Source organism: Anguilla anguilla, chromosome 8, assembly GCF_013347855.1.
Source record: "Anguilla anguilla isolate fAngAng1 chromosome 8, fAngAng1.pri, whole genome shotgun sequence".
Lineage (NCBI taxonomy): Eukaryota > Metazoa > Chordata > Actinopteri > Anguilliformes > Anguillidae > Anguilla > Anguilla anguilla.
The window spans coordinates 18,364,468-18,381,528 of NC_049208.1; the positions used below are offsets into that span (position 1 = coordinate 18,364,468).

Sequence of the window (17,061 nt, forward strand, 5' to 3'; positions counted from 1 at the left end):
TGCTATGGGAATAACAGAGCAGTACTCACACGCTATGGGTATAACAAAGCACTACTCGCATGCTATGGGAATAACAGAGCAGTACTCACACGCTATGGGTATAACAAAGCACTACCCGCATGCTATGGGAATAACAGAGCAGTACTCACACGCTATGGGTCTAACAAAGCACTACTTGCATGCTATGGGAATAACAGAGCAGTACTCACACGCTATGGGTCCGACAGAGCTAATCTCATGCTATGGATGGGAAAAAAACTTCACAAATGAAGCCGGATAAGTCCAAAAACGTAATACTCTAAGGTTTCTGATTCCTTCGATCAACCTGCCCATGGGCCTCAAACTGAGATTCTAAAATAAACGTGAATATAACATTATCTAACACTTATAACCTATTATAATACTGTAAATGATACAATGTGTCAACGCATCAGTACAAACCTACAAATTATTTATAAAATCACAATTAGACTGGACAGCCATAGCAAACTATAAGTCAAATACATAATATCAAAAAAGTACAGGCCATGTCAATGAAATATGAAGTCTAGGGTGAGGAGCAATCGCAATAAAGGGATGGTCATTGGCTGAAATGCAAATGCCAGCCCACCCCTAAACATGAGTCATCTGCCATGCCAACAAATATCTATCAAAATCTCCCTGTAGCTTCAACTACACAAACAATATCAAAGACAGGAATTTGGGGGCAGACAGAATTCACTTGTCGTACCATAAAAGGAAGCTCCTTTTTGTATACAAGGCAGAAGATATAAAGACACTAAGAAAACAGTGAAAAAGATGTTACAGAAAACTTATTTTTATTTCAGAGAAAATGGTCGTCAAGAGTAGAGTCCTAGCCAATAATGAACTCCAGTTCAGATGAGATGGTAACTTCCTTCAGAGCCAAAGCGTAAATCTCTACAGCAAAACCTCATCTGAGCATAAACGGCTGAATAACTGAGAGAAAACCAAGTCATGGTCACGGATGGCGTGTTAAGCCGTGGGGTAGCGGGTTTCCCGTGTTCAAGTACACGCAAGGGCAGCGCGTTTAGCCTGTCTGCACCGCATTTAGGCAGCGTGTGCGTTCACAAGCACTTCAGCTGTGATCCACATACCGTCTCCAAACAGCAGCTCATTCTTCCGCAGCGTGAGGTGATTTCCACATTCAAAACAAAGTAACAGTGCTGTATGTCTGTTCATAGGAACTGGGCTCACGTATTCCAACGTGCACTGGAACCGTTCCTTACGACGCTAGTCTCGATCGCAGGAGAAACTAGCACGCGTGACGCGAGCACACCGCTACGGCGATTCAGGACGTCTGGCGTTTTCAATACTACTGAAACCGAAGGCGCACTAGTGAGATCGGACACGGCTTCCCCTGCACACCTACAATGAGCCCCGTCTGCAGTGTTCCATCATGTGTCCCGGCCTACTGCTGTGGGCACGATCCTGCGTGCCCAATAGGTAGGTACGGTAGGACAGTCCTGCGTGTTCACTGAAAGAGAACGATCGCGTCTTCCCAGTTAAAGCAAAGTGGAAAAAACGATTAGTTGGTGCGCTGCACTCAGTTCTCAGATGACAACAAAAAATTATGAGCTTCGCACTGAAAAATATATTTTCAAAAAGCCTCTCAGTGAAATTTCAATATGTTTTTATTATGCACCAGGGGAAAAAAGGGGTACACAGATGTTTTGGCCGCAAAGCCTTCTCCAGTGTGTCGCGGTGCATTGTTTACAAGCCAAGCTGCAGAGAGACTCTTTTTAAAAATATTTTGTTGGAGTACGGACCTCATCATCTGTCGTCAATTCTACAACTTCAATCAGAACTATTTTTACTTTTAGATTTGGTGAATAGATTTCAAATTTCATTTATTTTCACTTCTGAATAAAAGCTCATAAACTGGACTTGTTTGAGCTAAATTGAACCTGTATATTGAAATGTGTCACATGATAGCATGAAGCTACTGATATGCAGGGGAAAAAATCTATTAAAAAAATAAAAAAACCTTGACAAGGAAGCAGCAGCATAAAATACTACTAGGTAAGAATTGTGGAAAATACTACACAAATAAGACGGGTAGAAAAAACCCAGAATTATCCTTTAAAGTATTTGTACTGATGATCTCAATAAAGGCGATAAATGCAGAAATATCATATAACTGATATTTAATACCAACTTCCGCCACCATGTGAATAGTTCAGCATAATGTAGCCTAGATGCACAGGTGCCCATTCATTTACATGCCCTGTCTCAGTGGTAATTCACCAGGTTGGGAATTGTAAAACAGGAAATACTAAATAATAGGTTCTTACTGCATGGGTGAAAGTCCAGGTTTGTGGCCCGAATGACGTACTGGGCATTTCCCCTCCGTCCAATTGGCTTATGAAGTACTTTACATCTTTACAAGGCTTATGACGTCATGTCCAAACAATATTCCGGTCATTTACCACCTGCAGGTCCCCGTTGTCTTCAGACAACTCCGTTTATTTATTGATCAAGTTTTTAAATCGCTTGCAGCCAATCAACTCTCAAAAGTTAAAATTTGAAAAGGTGGGCTCGAGAACGGTTTCACTCTTTTGAATAGTTGTTTCAACCATGATATCAGAAGGTGTTTGGCAGCACGTACTGTAATCGTACTGATGATGTATACTGTCCCAAATACCACAATTACAGATAATCATCAGGGAAAGTGCACATTAAGTATTTCCCTAATATTTTAGCAACAGAGACAGAGTATTTCTAAAGCACATTTATACAGTTTCACTTCTTGTAAATACAATGAAAACACATGACTTTCGCAGGCGTTTTAAATGGACGATGACTTTAACTTCGGCTTGTTTTTCACTTAATTACTGCAAAATGAAATCATAGCGGTGTACAAACACATCGATGTAATCACAAGACGTTCATACATGATGTGTTGTCTATGTTATAAAAGAAAAAAATACTCATTAAGATGGTTATTTGCATTCCTCTGTATTTCTGTTTGCCAACGCTGTCTGGCACTAAAGTTAGTTTTCATTACTGACGGGGACGAGAGCTCTGTACAGGATGCGCTTTACATTGCTTACTTACAGTACATGAAAATGCTCCACAAATAGCATACAGTCCATCAAATTCACATTTTTCACTGGAGTTATCCTTCAGGTTAGGATGATTCAATTTTGTACTGAGACAGTAAATAGAATCACTTTACTTTGATGAACCATGGAAATTTTGCAATATTTTCATTTCAAAACACCTGCCAGTGGACAAGTCCTAAGTCAGGAACAGTTAGAACTTGCTGGTGGCTTCTGATTACATATAAGCTATTCAAATGCAGAATTTCTAGGGTATTATAAATGTAGGTTTGCTATATGGAAAACAGAGCACTGCAGTATACCAATTCAAATACTGTAACTTTAAAATATATATTTTTTAAAAACAAAGAAATGCTTTGTAACATCTGAAATTGCAAGGCCAAACATGGGCAGGCTACTGCTACTTAAACAAAATGCATAACCCCAGAGTAAAAACTGAAATCTGATGCCTCGTACTCATACATGAACTGAACCCCACGCTGAGGTTTCTGCCCAAAACTTAATCCCCCTAACCTTATACGTGACTCACTGCAGGTTGTTTCAGAGCAGCGGACCAGGTTTGCATGACTGAGTAAATTAGACAGCTCTGTAAACCACTAACAGACATGTGCTCTTCATGTGCATCAGTGTGGTTGACAGACACTGAGACACTGACTTCCATAATTATATTACACCAGAGCCACAACATTGCAATTTATGACAATATCTTGTCAAAAAATGTAAAGTTTTTACTCAAGTATAGAGTTCATGTACAGGACGTGCACAGAGGCCAGCATCAGATTTAACAAAGCATTTTGGCTAGTATCCGAACAGAATTTAGCTACTTTAATCTACTAGTATTTTGTTATAATCTCCAATTAATATTCAATTGAAGTTTGGTTCCCAACAGGATCTTTCTTCAATGTGTCACAGGCTACTGTAAAGTAATTAAGAAAACAAATTTTACAATAAATGATCACTTACTTAACCGACTAAACCAAGGTCCACAATTAAATTGGGTTTCAGTTTAATATACTGAAAAATGTAAGACTGCAGGTGAACGCTATAGCTCGGAGAAGTGATTAAAGGATTGCATTTATGATTATTGAATTGAAATTGAAATCCATGTTTTGGAATTCACTTTTTGCATATGACAGAATCACCTACACTAAGTGCAGTATTGTGATATTACACAAAGATTTGTTCATGCTTGAAGCCAATAAAAGTCTGCTATATTGAGAGGCTGTAATCCTGCAATAGCTCACTGTACCTGAAGCCCAAAGCAAACCAGACAGTGAAAAAAATGTGACCTCGCCCAAAAAAACTGCAACTCCCATAATGCACATGCAACACCACTATGAAGCCAAGCATTTCCAGGGGATGCCAATTAAATGACCACTATCACTTCCTGTACTGAGGGGCAGATGATCATTAAACAGAAAATTCTTTTCATTGACAGAAAAGCTGAAGAACACATTCAGGGCAGCATATACCTGCCTCTGTGTTTTCAGTGAAAACTGTTCTATCATGTTAATGGCAATCAGGGATGTATACGCGTTCCCCAGTAATTCGGTGGGACTGCGTTCGGCAGGACTGGCTCACGGTGGCAAGCGGCAGACAGTGAGAGGGGTTATGGCCCCTGGGTGCAGGCAACAGGGTGACACCACGGGGGTGACAACCGGGACAGACGAGGACGGGATCGAACCCTGGTCACCAGCACTGAGTCAGGACAGGCCAGGGACAGAGACAGGGGCCAGGAGAGGTAGGATAGACCTGAGGGTCCCGGGTCCCTGCTGGTGCACCGTCCTGGCCCTCCCGTTTCAGCCAATCAGCACGGTGCTGCGGTTTCACAGACAGCAGCCACGAGAACACATCCTGTCACACACCCCCAGCCGCGCACAGGCACGCACGCTCGCACACACGCACGCAGCCGATGCTTATACCGTAAATAGGGAACTTCCAAGGCTGTTTTCACGTCTAAATCGCAGCATGCCAACAGCCGTGGCAAGCCACTGCTAAACCTGAGAAACCGAAAGCAGCACTGGCTGAGAACCTTTGTACCCCTAAATCCAGACAAACAGATACCAGACACACAGATAGGCAACATCACAGATACACAGAAAGCCTTCAAACTTTTAGTGGGTAACTAGGAAAATAATACCATTCCAGTTTGAAGTTCACCTTCTGAGCAAAACATAAAAATAAATACACAATAAAAACTTAAGGGATATACAAGATAATCAGTTAGGCTACACACAAACCATTCAACCAGGCAGCAGAGCGAGTATTCACAACTTAGTTTAACACTAATTAATAACCCAAAATGAGTGTGCTACACCAGCCCTCCTGTCAAGTCCACAAGCAGGAATTCATTTTAGACAATATTTCACTCAAGATTAAAAGGTGGCTTTACCATAGACATTTTTTGAACTAAAGATAAAAGCAAAATAGCAGTTACAAATGTGACACCCTAAATAACAACCCAAAAACTGCTTAGAAAGACTGCAGTATGTCACTTATCACTGGATAACTGATAAAGCAGGAAACTTATGTCCCTTTACAACCCTCACCCTGCACGCGCGCACACACACACCTCACAGCAAGGTGTCCTCTACCACAGTTCAGCTTCTGAGGGCTCCCATGAACATGTCAAGCCAACTATGATAGCTGATCTCAGACATCAGATTCACACATTCACACAATAGTGAAAATGGAGGACTTCAAAGCGTATTCTTCCCCATTCGGAGCTAGTCAGACAGAGCACAACACCAGCAGACTTCGTGGCCGTTTCAAAGCAATGCCTATTTATCAGAGTTCATCTTTTCAAGCACTAAAATACTTCCAGCCAACCTTAACTGCCTCAAAGCCTCTACACTTCATAAGAGATGATCACCAAACAAAGCCCACCACAACTACGCAAAGATTCACTAAAAGAGATTATAAACATGCAACTACATTTACTGTCATCTGCTATTCCTGTATTCAGACAAAAACTAGAAAATGTCGAATTAGAGGAGAATGAAGGAAACCCTACACAGAATAAAGAAACCCTTGAGCCTACTCCCATAATGGAGAACAGGGCAGAGAGGGAGAGAAAGAAGCCCATCGGCCTTACCTGTGTATACTCAAAGTCAGAGAGCGGAGCTATACTCTTGATGTAGTCGAGTCTGAACTGGTCTTCGGGGTTGCCTAGTGGAACCGGCGGTATTAAAGTGCTCATCGCCGAAACTATAGTCTAGAAATGGGATAAAACAAAAGTAGTAATTAAGCTGGATAAATACCGGACAAATTAATCATAATCCTGTATAATCGGCTAAATTAGATTGCATTACGATCTTGCAGGAAGTGTCCAAACACCATTTTAATTCAAAAAGGAGAACACATGTTTAAACTGCGACTTACCACTATGGCATCCTTCACATTTTTCCGAATATCCAGGATTTTTTGTTTCTTTTCCCTGCGTGAAAAACAGACACGGGCATGTAACTGCAGTCACACACACAAAAAAACAAGAAAATCGTTTCCTACTTAGAATCAATACTGTGTGGAACTAACATATAACCAGCGACATGGCCACATTACAAACTGCAGCTCCGTATGCTTGTACATGCATGAACACAATTCAGATTGTAATGATGCGTCAGATATCAGACACACGAATGCTTCAGTCTGTCGGCGACGTGAAAACGGGAATTAGCCTACTGCAGAATATAATCGGCCAATTTAAATACGTGTACATTCTGAAATTGTATGAATCAGGAAACGACAGTGTCTATACTGTGATCCCTGAACTGTTTCGCCTTTCATGTTGTCAGTGCTGAGATAGCGCTGGGAACTCGTCGCCATGCTGGTGCTGCTATGGGCCCTGTAAGCGCTGCAGTGTTAAGACAAAATCCAGCTAAGCGACAATGTATGTCTACCTTGGGTGGCTAAGTAATCGACTGTCACGGTGAAATAAACGTATTAATACAGAAAGGCACACACAGAATGAAAATGTGAAACATATTATAAAACATGTCGTCTTGGCTGTAGCTGCGGTTTAAAAATAACAGTGCACTCACTCTGCATTAAAACCATTGACGTGCAGGATCCTCATCTGCTTCACAATAGTGCTTTTTCCGGACTCTCCGGCCCCTTCGAAATAAAGCAAAAATAAATAAATACAATTGCCATTTATGAGAGGCATAAACGACGACGGCATTCGCCGCAAAGGGGAGAAGCTTTAAAAAGCAAGAGAGTCGTAAGCGAGTATAGGCTACCCACCTCTGTGACATATAGCAAGAGCTGTCAAATACGAGGGTGAAAACAGAATAGATTGTACAAATGTATCAGGAAAGGCATTTTTCACCCTTACCCAGTAAAAGCAGTCGATGAGTGGCTTTGTATGCTTGTCTTTCCTTTTGCAACTGTTTCTCTATTTTTTTATTCGCCTCTCGTTGTGCTTTTTCGTCGATGCGTTGATCTTCGGTCTTGCTGTTGCCTAAACAACCCATCTTCCGTTAACCTCTTTTCTAAAATTGAAGGTCTGAAATAATAGCTAAAAATCAGTGATCTTAATGTTAATAAAAAAGGAACGATTGGTGCGAAAAATCCGCGCGACGCTTCTCCGTCGCTCCGAAAAAAATGTTGCCTAGTACAATTTCGATTTAACCTCTCGGGCAGCAGGACGTCGGAGATTCAGATAATCCAAATAAATACATGTATTATAAATAAAAATAACCGATAAAATAATTTTTATAAATACACAAAAAGAGTGGAGCGGGGCTGTTTCTGGAAACCAGCCAACTGCTCCTCACTCACTCCTTCTCTCCGCTCAGTATTTTTCTATCTAAATTTCTATCTGTATTTCTGTCTCTCTAACTCAGCACTGCCTCTCTCTGTCACACCAGGAAGTAACCCTGAGCGCAGAAAGAAAAACCACAGCTACAGTGTAGCCTAATGACACCTACACCTAGAATTCGTTTGGATATTATCTCATGATTTAGCCTATACACGAACGGTACGGTGGGAACTCAAATTACTTGTATCATACGACCTTGCAATTAAAAAAAACCTAAAGGTCAATAAATACCGAAATTATCTGTCTTAGGTGCAGAACGAAGGGTTGGGTCCTCCAACTCGAGCACACACAACAGAGATCCCGTCCGTATGAAATAGCCTACCCCACTTTGTCGCGGTTTTTGTAAACTCTTCTACGAACCGACCACAGCTTTTGTCGGTTTGTAATAAGGAAGCTAGAACAGGCTAGTACATTTAGTCGGTATTTGTAGCTAGCTTGCGAACAGTTTACCAAAAAACGACAAACTTTGCTCTCCACTATACTAACTCCGTGAGAAATGTAAATAATACAACATTTTAACAAAATCAAACACTAATAGATTAACTAAATTAATTTTTGTTAAAACTAGACTCTAAAAACTTTATAAAGTACTCCCAGGTGACGATTCTGCGGCATATTAACCACTTCCATTCGAATTCATTAGGCTCGCTCAGCTGCTGCTTTATCGAATAAAGTTCTCGGTGGAAATGTCCCCCGCGCATGTGCGGTGCAAATCTCTCTCCAATCGTATCACGAGCGCTCGCGGGCACCCGTGTGAAAGCGGGTTCACAATCACTCCTCGCATGAACGCGCAGCTACAGGAACAGAGTTGATGGGAAATTAAAATGACCAATATAATTTTACCTCCAAATTCCCAATTGTAATTAATGATAAACACGCCATCGTCTCTTTAAATAATACTTATCCATTCTCTCGTTCTTTATTACATTCATTTATTTTCTTTTCTTTATCTTCTTTCTTTAAGAGCTCATTTCACATGTAAAATACCATACATTTACTTGACTCTTGCCTAACTCACTAATTTTATTTACAAAGGTAGGTGACCAGGTAGGCTGTAAATGCCAATACTGTCAATTAGCAACAGGCTTAAATTCAAAATTTTAAATCATTGCTAATGACCTCAATATCATGGCTCCTTCCCAGTAGCTGTATGCCTGCTTAAAATACTAAAATGAATTTGAAGTGTAGGACATGTCAGTTAGGTGAGGGTTTAGGCCAATGAGAATCTAGAGCAATTTAAGACAGAATCCCTGTGTGTTTGAAAGTTTGACCCTGTACTTACTGTGTGCATGCTAGTCAGTGGTCTCAGGAGAAGCTCTCACCTGTTTTGCTAGGTCTCAGAGTCGTGCAGAACTAGGACTTTTGGGGGCTTTTGAAAAAAGTTGTTTTGGGATACCCAATATTGCAGTTAAACAATGAGGCCGATTTAGGCTATTTTTTAATGTCACCAGTCTGTTTAAACACCTTGGTGTTAGTATGCAGTATGAGGTTATGACCATTTGCACTCACGCCCATATTTACATGTCAGTTCGGACTGATAGCGATCTGTTTTTAACCTAAACAACTTGCCATTATTGTTGAGTATGCACCATATCGTATTTTAGTGGATTTCAAGCAAAATATTATATATAGCTTTAATAACAGATGTGATAATTCCTAAAAATACATTTTAATTAATAAAACCTGTGTATACCAATGGTGGTCAAATAAATTACATAATTATAACACTATTACTACAATCACCACCCACACTACTAGTGTGAAAGCAGAATAGTGCAATAAGAGAACTGGCCTCACAACCACAAGGGTGTTGGTTTGATTCCTGGGTGGGGCAGTGCCATTGTACCCCTTGAAGCAGCGGTACTGCTTCAGTAAATGTTCAGCTCTGTAAATGGATTGCATGTACTCACTGCACAAGTTGCTCTGGATGAGAGCATTTTCGAAATGCCTTAAAATATAAACAAATAATAATATGCATAATAGCCTCATTTTTGATGAGGTCATCTCTCAGTCTGACTGAGACCAGTTATACCAATCCTGGGTCAACTTGCATTTCACATGCATTTCACCTTAAAGGCACAGAAAACCAGTCATCTGAGAAATGACCAGTACTATACCTGGCATTTCACAGGCAGACATAAGCCTATAGTTGTAGGTAGGGTATGCATATATACTTCCTGCCAAGTCATTGTCCCTTGAAAGCAGATAAACAATTGGTTGGTATATCCAACATGTATATTTTATGTAAAGTGTAACAACGTGTTTGTCTCAAAGCTTGACAGTTAAACTTTGAATTAAATATTGGTCAGATCAAGTAAATAGTTAAAAGAGCTGCTTTGCTTTTCAACACTACCCAACTGTGGACATGGTACTGCATCCAACCAGTTATCAAAAAACATAGTAAAAGGCACAATGCAAATAATGTGTGTACTAAATGCAAATCATTCAGAGGATTTGCGTATTTGCGCATCCACAAGCATGCTGGTTACACACGTTAAATGGCAAGTCCCTGGTGAAGCCAGTAAATATTCCAGCAAAGGGACACGCAATCCAAACAGAGGCTTCAGACATATCTTTCCGAAGATGCCATTTTTACTTTAATGCTATTTGTATGGCAGTCAAAGTTTATAACAGTATACTATGATTTACCGGGAAGGTACCATTATACAGAAGAACTTGTGTCGTGAAGAACAGTGTGGCCTAATCTAAATAATATTTGATGCTACATTTGATCAATACATAAGCTGCCCACACTCACATTTGATCCCATTTCAGTTATAATTTACATAAGTTCCCTGTTTAGATGGCCTGTAATGGCAGCTACCGGAAGTGAAACTGGCCTGACTTACTCACTAACTGTCTGGATATCAGATGTTTAAGTTACTCTATTGAGCTTGGTCACTAATTTGATCTGTTATTCATATTTTACATCTCACCAAGCTAACATGCATGCCAAAATAAAAAAAGAGCTACTAGTGTACAAAGTTCTGAAAAGCAATGTGATCATTATCGGCCATTATTTGTTTCACCCCGGAAAAAGTGAGATCTACCCGAGATCTAAAGTGAGAGTTATGAAAGCTAGATGCAAATGCTATTTTACATTGGTAGATGAGTGGCCTATGGATATGTGAATGCAAATTGAGACAGACACATAGAATTCACCCCTCCCCCTAACTGTGCTTGCGCTGGATCAGGAGTTTACACCCCTCTCCCTGACTCTGACACACAAGGTCAAAACCAGTGGCATGCATATGTCTCCCTCTAGTGGCCATTATAGGAATACCATGCCATTGCAGTAGTTCTTTCAGAGGGCCCGATTTTTTATTTTATTCTGAGCACCAAATTTATTCATGCTATGTGTCATGCTTTATTAAAAAAATACTCATTCATTTTAGTGGGACTAAAACTCAGTGATGTAAAGAAAGGCTAGCAAAATATTAACAGAACTGTAAAACACAAAATTTCACACTCCTTATGTACAAGATCTGAATAATTATGTTACAGTATTGTGTGTAACCAGTTCTCTGTCCCTAACCAAGATACAATCCAAACACTTTACTGATACATTAAACACTGTTTAAAATCAAGTCACGGTTACAGGGTTTCCCACAGGTTGAGAATGTATTTGCGGCAGTCGACTTTGTGTATACGTTCAGGGGGGCACTGTTTATTAAACTGTATTATCGTTATTTTGATCATTGTTAAATAACAAATACAAAAGCATAGTGTGTTGCATATAGAAATAAGCAACTAAATACCAAAAATCTTTTTGGGTGAGGGGGAATCTATTTGGGCGGGTCACCCAAACAAATTAATTGTATGGGAAACACTGGGTTATGTGAACAACACCATCATCACATTCAGCTGATATTAGTTTCTGAGGAATCCTGTAATAGTATTAGCCTCCAGACAGTTGTACAAAGAGTGAGAATTGTCTCCCTCTTATGTCTGATTGGGGGAATACATATTTAAGTATGTATGTGTCTAGCTGGAACTATATAGACGAGGGGTATTCAACTGGTAGCCTGGCGGCCATATGTGGCCCACCTAAGACATACTTTTGGCCCTTTCGTCATTGATAACAAAAACAATTTTAAAAGCAGTATTATTTAGAAAAAATGTCATTTAGATCCATCAAAATAAGGGACTATGCCTAGATCTCCATCATCAGTGTTAGCACACCACCCACTGGTGACAGAATAATGCATAATAAATCGTGGCTATGCATACTTAAAGAATGTATCTTCCTTGCTTACGCGTATGTACAATGTACCTTATTCATCCAGCTTTTTAGTAGTACATGGAAAAACGCAAGTAGATGCCACTTCCCATACAGGTTTTGAGTTCTCGCATTATAAAGCTGGATCTTTACTATACATACCCACTGCTACCACATTAAAAAGCTGGATCTTTACTATACATACCCACTGCTACCACATTAAAAAGCTGGGTCTTTACTGTACATACACACTGCTACCACATTAAAAAGCTGGGTCTTTACTGTACATACCCACTGCTACCACATTATAATGCTGGGTCTTCACTGTACATACCCACTGATACCACATTATAAAACTGGATCTTTACTGTACATACCCACTACTACCACATTATAAAGCTGGGTCTTCACTGTATGCATGCACTGTATGTATCTAAATTCCAGCTATTATGCAGTGGGCTCCATTTATGCAGTAGATACATGGTAGTATGTTTATGCAGTAGGTACATGCTGGTCTGTTTATGCAGTAGATATAGCCTACAGTGGACTGTTAATTCAGTAGATATACAGTGGACTGTTTATTCAGTAGATATACAGTGGTCTGTTTATGCAGTAGATATACAGTGGCCTGTTTATGCAGTAGATATACAGTGGCCTGTTTATGCAGTAGATATGTGGTGGCCTTTGTACTTCTGTCATAATGTGGTGCGGCTGAGAGGTCAGCGTAGGACTCTTTCTGCTGACATCATGAGACACACATAAGCAACAGCAGCATGGCTGAATACGTCCAGCTGCCCATTGACCCTTAAATGGATTGTTTATAAAAGCAGTTTTCACATTTGGCCAATCAACTTCTCTAAGTTTTACTTCATCAAATAACTTCATAAAACAGAAATATAGCATAAACACACAAGTGACAGGCGAACATCTGTCACTCATCATCAGAAGTTGATTAAGACTGTGTTATGACCTTCATAGTTCTGTTTGCTGCATTTTTTCCTGCTGTTGGATTCTGGCTGGCCTCCCTAACCTGGGCTTGAAGCTGCAGCCAGGTGCTGTGATTGACAATGGAACAGTGAAGTTCCACCTCTTCCATGTAACTTTGGTCGCTTTAAATGGTTTTTGACCCACAAAACAACACAATATCATGTGAATAGCTTTTTATAAACCCGGTGCAAGGTACAGACTGCAGAAAACCACAAAATGATAAAAGCATGGACTGATGGGGACTGTAGTCCTGAACTTCTGAAACATACAAAACAGCCTCAACAGCCGTGGACTTCACTTACCAAGCTCTGGTAAGAAAATGGCACTTTTGGATACTTCGCCGGTTGGCCTATGTGCCACCTTCTAGATCCAGCAGTTTTTAGGGTGGGTTTTTTGGGCCAGTTGTTTAAGGTTATTGTTTAGGGCTTTTGCTTAGCGCTGTGGAATCCTTACAGAAAAATTGGATCAAATCAAATGTGCTCACATAAGCAATTTACTGTAGTGTGTTCTCTGAAGCTGCAGTCAGGGACAGAAATCAGACTAAAGGGACATAAGTAACAAATGTCAGTCCCAAATGTCACACCAGCACAGACAGAAAATACTGTGGGGTGCATCTTCCTGTTCCGATTTGGGGTACAACTGCACCCTTATAAGGCCAGTGAATGTCCATGTTTATCTGATCATCCAATTTGATCAACAATGACCATCTTCACAGAATGTCAGAGCACCAGTGATGGAATTTATTGTGGAAGAGGCATTGTATCCCTCCTGTAGTAAGACAATGGGAGAGTTTGTACACATGCGTGCAGCACTGCCCCCTATCTTTCAATACCTGCACATGCTGAAGTATATACTGAGTGTGTGTGTAAGTGTGTAAGGACCGCGTGCTAAGAGGGGCTGAAGTGCAAAAGGAAGCCAGGAGCTGAAAGTCTGCTCGTTTCCGGAAGGCCGGTGTGACTGGCCTTTGCCTGGATCCCCTCTGACCATGCCGCACTTCATCCATGAGGAAGCGCAACGGCAGACTATAAACACGTCTCAACACGTCAGCAGCACAAACTGACCCAAAACTACACAACTGCACACGACACTCACTGTTGGTCTGCACATCCACATACACAGATATTACAAAACAACCTGCACAGAACACACAGACTAAACCATACCTAAAAATTGATATATACACACACATACAAATACTCTTACTCTCTCTCTCTCTCACTCAAACATACAGGCATACATAAAAACATATCCATGCACAAGTGCATAAAGAACCATACCTACATATACATACATGGAGACAATTATGCACACACACACACAGTAGCATACCTGCAAAAGCATCTATTCCCACCATTCTGAGGGCAGATTCTGAACAGTGGGCTGCGTTCTAAATGAAGCCTTGCAGCTGCAGCCCTGTATCAATTCTGCTGGGTGCGGAACAACTGGAATCCAGAGTAAACTGTCCCACACTAATTATGCAAAGCACGCTTTGAGGGAGCACGCTCAGTGTGCGTCTATCCTTCAGCTTTAGAGACCAGACACCACATCAGAACACAGCGCAGTCTTTCCATATCCAACACAGAAGAGGACAAGCCTCATATTGGGCTGCACGCTGGCTTAGTGGCCTCCAATGCAATTTTCCAAGGAGACCCACATGACTTTGAATGGGCAGCGTTATCCACGCATGCAGTGAAGCAGTCCAGGCTGAGCACACAACAGAGCCCCACCTGCAATCTCAAGCCACACCTTCCGTCTGGAGGGACAGGGGAGGGGCGAGAGGCAGGATTTTTGTGGTTGGGATGTCGGGGGGTGGCATATGAAATGGCCCCTGCAGAAAGGCAGGGTCTTCTCCCCAGCAGGGTCCTGAAGGAGCTGGGCCTGCTCCCATCTCTTTTTCTCAAAATTCCTTAACCCAGATTCTGCTTTAGCAAGAGCTAAAAATAAACAGCAATGCCCTGCCAGACTGCCTCTCAGGGTTACCACGGCTACGCTGATCCAGCATGATAACTAACCTGAAGCACGGCGCTGCATCTCCCTGCACCTCAACGGCAAAGACACGCGTGCATGCACTCGCACACACAAACACACACATAAGCGTACGCACATGCACGCACACATACATACACATGCATTCACACACACACACAAACACACACATAAGCGTATGCACATGCATGCGCAAACACATACGTACACATACACGCACATGCATGAACACAGACACACACTTTTTACATTACATTACATTACATTATAGGCATTTAGCAGACGCTCTTATCCAGAGCGACTTACACAACTTTTACTTAGCACTTTACATTGTATCCATTTATACAGCTGGATATATACTGAAGCAATGCAGGTTAAGTACCTTGCTCAAGGGTACAACGGCAGTGTCCTTACCCGGGATTCGAACCTGCGACCTTTCGGTTACAAGCGCAGTTCCTTACCCACTGCGCCACACTCCGTCCGTTTTTGAATGGCATACCACATAATTCTCCTCAGACACAGGAAGCTAACAGATATCTCAGGCCAATCACAAAAGAGTGGGAGTACTGCACATGCCCATATTGCTTGAAAGGAGGCTTAGCCAATCAAGAGACGAAAGTCTCGATCAGGTCATTTATAGTCCTGAACATCACAGGAAGCTATTGTCTTACTTGTGGCAATACAGTGATGGCAGTGCTGAACGTGACTGAACCAGGTACAGCTTTAATGGAATGAAAGCCCCTCCCTGCACTCAATGTCCATCAATCATTCAGAGTGCACCTGGGTTCAGGTATAAAACTGGCTCAAGAGTCTAGGATCATTCCATCGGACGCTGGACATAAATTAATTGCGGAGGCAAGGTCTGCAAGGGCTGGGCAAAAAGTTTTCAATTATGCAGCTACAAATAGACAATACCCCTACACATTCCTTTTTTGCATGACGCATATTCTGAATTAGGTGAATATTTCCCCTGAAAAGAGTACCACAAATAGACAGGGACGGTGACCTAAAAGGCTGGTTACCCAAAGGAGGCTTTGGTTACCCAAAGACGACTGATCAGCATTTACACCCAGTCGAATTAAGAGAACTGAAAATTTTAGGGATTCGAATTTCATCATTTTAATATGATGTTTTCCCTCATTTTCAGTCTTTGAGGGAGCTAAATTTTCTTGCATAAAACCAAAGCAAGCCAGAAGACCTTGGCATTTCTATTATTTTTCCCTCATTTGGCACAAAAACCCAAACCTCCCCAGCCCTCAGTTTCCCCTTGCCCCAGTGAGCATGTTCTCACTTAAGAGATCACTTCAGCAATTAAACTCTTTGAAGAGTCTTATTTTTGGAATGCATTTTCAAAATTCCAAGTCAGTGTTCTAGAACTCCATTGCTTTCAATGACCAATAGCAATTGTTGCATCATCATTAGAATGTTCAGTCAAGAACATTCTAATCACACATTGTAATCTTACAACTTAAAGGGTTAAAATGCTAAGAAATGTAGAATTTGAGTTCCCAGGAATGGGTCCTAACACTCACAAATCCCCCTGCCTTCACCACAACCCTTTTCCTTCGCTCTACCACAGATTCACAAATACGCAAATCCCCCGCCACCCCCCCCCCCCCCCCCCAGTGTACCCAATCTACAAGTTTAAGCAGCCTGGACTTCACTGCCAACCCCATTCACAGAGTAAAATGTAAGGGTCTCTGTTATTCATGGCCCATAAAGATTGCAATGGTTGTTCATTATGTGGAAGATTCTAATATGAAACCATTTATAATGTAACAGCGGTGTGCTACATGTAACAAATAAAAACAAGCTAAAATGGGGGGGTGGGGGGGCGTTGACCTGACTGCAGCACATAGGTGGGCAACAGGTGGAGGACAGTTGGGCAGGCTCACCATGAGCGTTCCAGAATCACAACTGTGTTCATAGTGTCCATGTCAACATGATCCAACTGCTCATATTGTAGAACC

At 41.3% G+C, this 17,061-nt stretch overlaps 1 protein-coding gene across 2 annotated transcripts in view; it reads right to left on the minus strand.

The window, feature by feature from the left end:
- LOC118233743 (guanine nucleotide-binding protein G(olf) subunit alpha) overlaps positions 1-17,061 on the minus strand; it is a 58,445-nt gene that overhangs the window by 39,255 nt on the left and 2,129 nt on the right. The window contains exons 1-4 of one of the 2 annotated variants that reach the window (XM_035429643.1): positions 7,414-8,585; positions 7,121-7,193; positions 6,462-6,516; positions 6,175-6,294 (exon numbers count right to left, since the gene is read on the minus strand). In XM_035429643.1, coding sequence (XP_035285534.1) covers positions 6,175-6,294; positions 6,462-6,516; positions 7,121-7,193; positions 7,414-7,552 — 387 coding nt within the window. In that variant the 5' untranslated portion in view covers positions 7,553-8,585. Of the gene's footprint in view, positions 1-6,174; positions 6,295-6,461; positions 6,517-7,120; positions 7,194-7,413; positions 8,586-17,061 lie in introns of those variants that run through there. The other variant, XM_035429642.1, reaches the window with a different exon arrangement.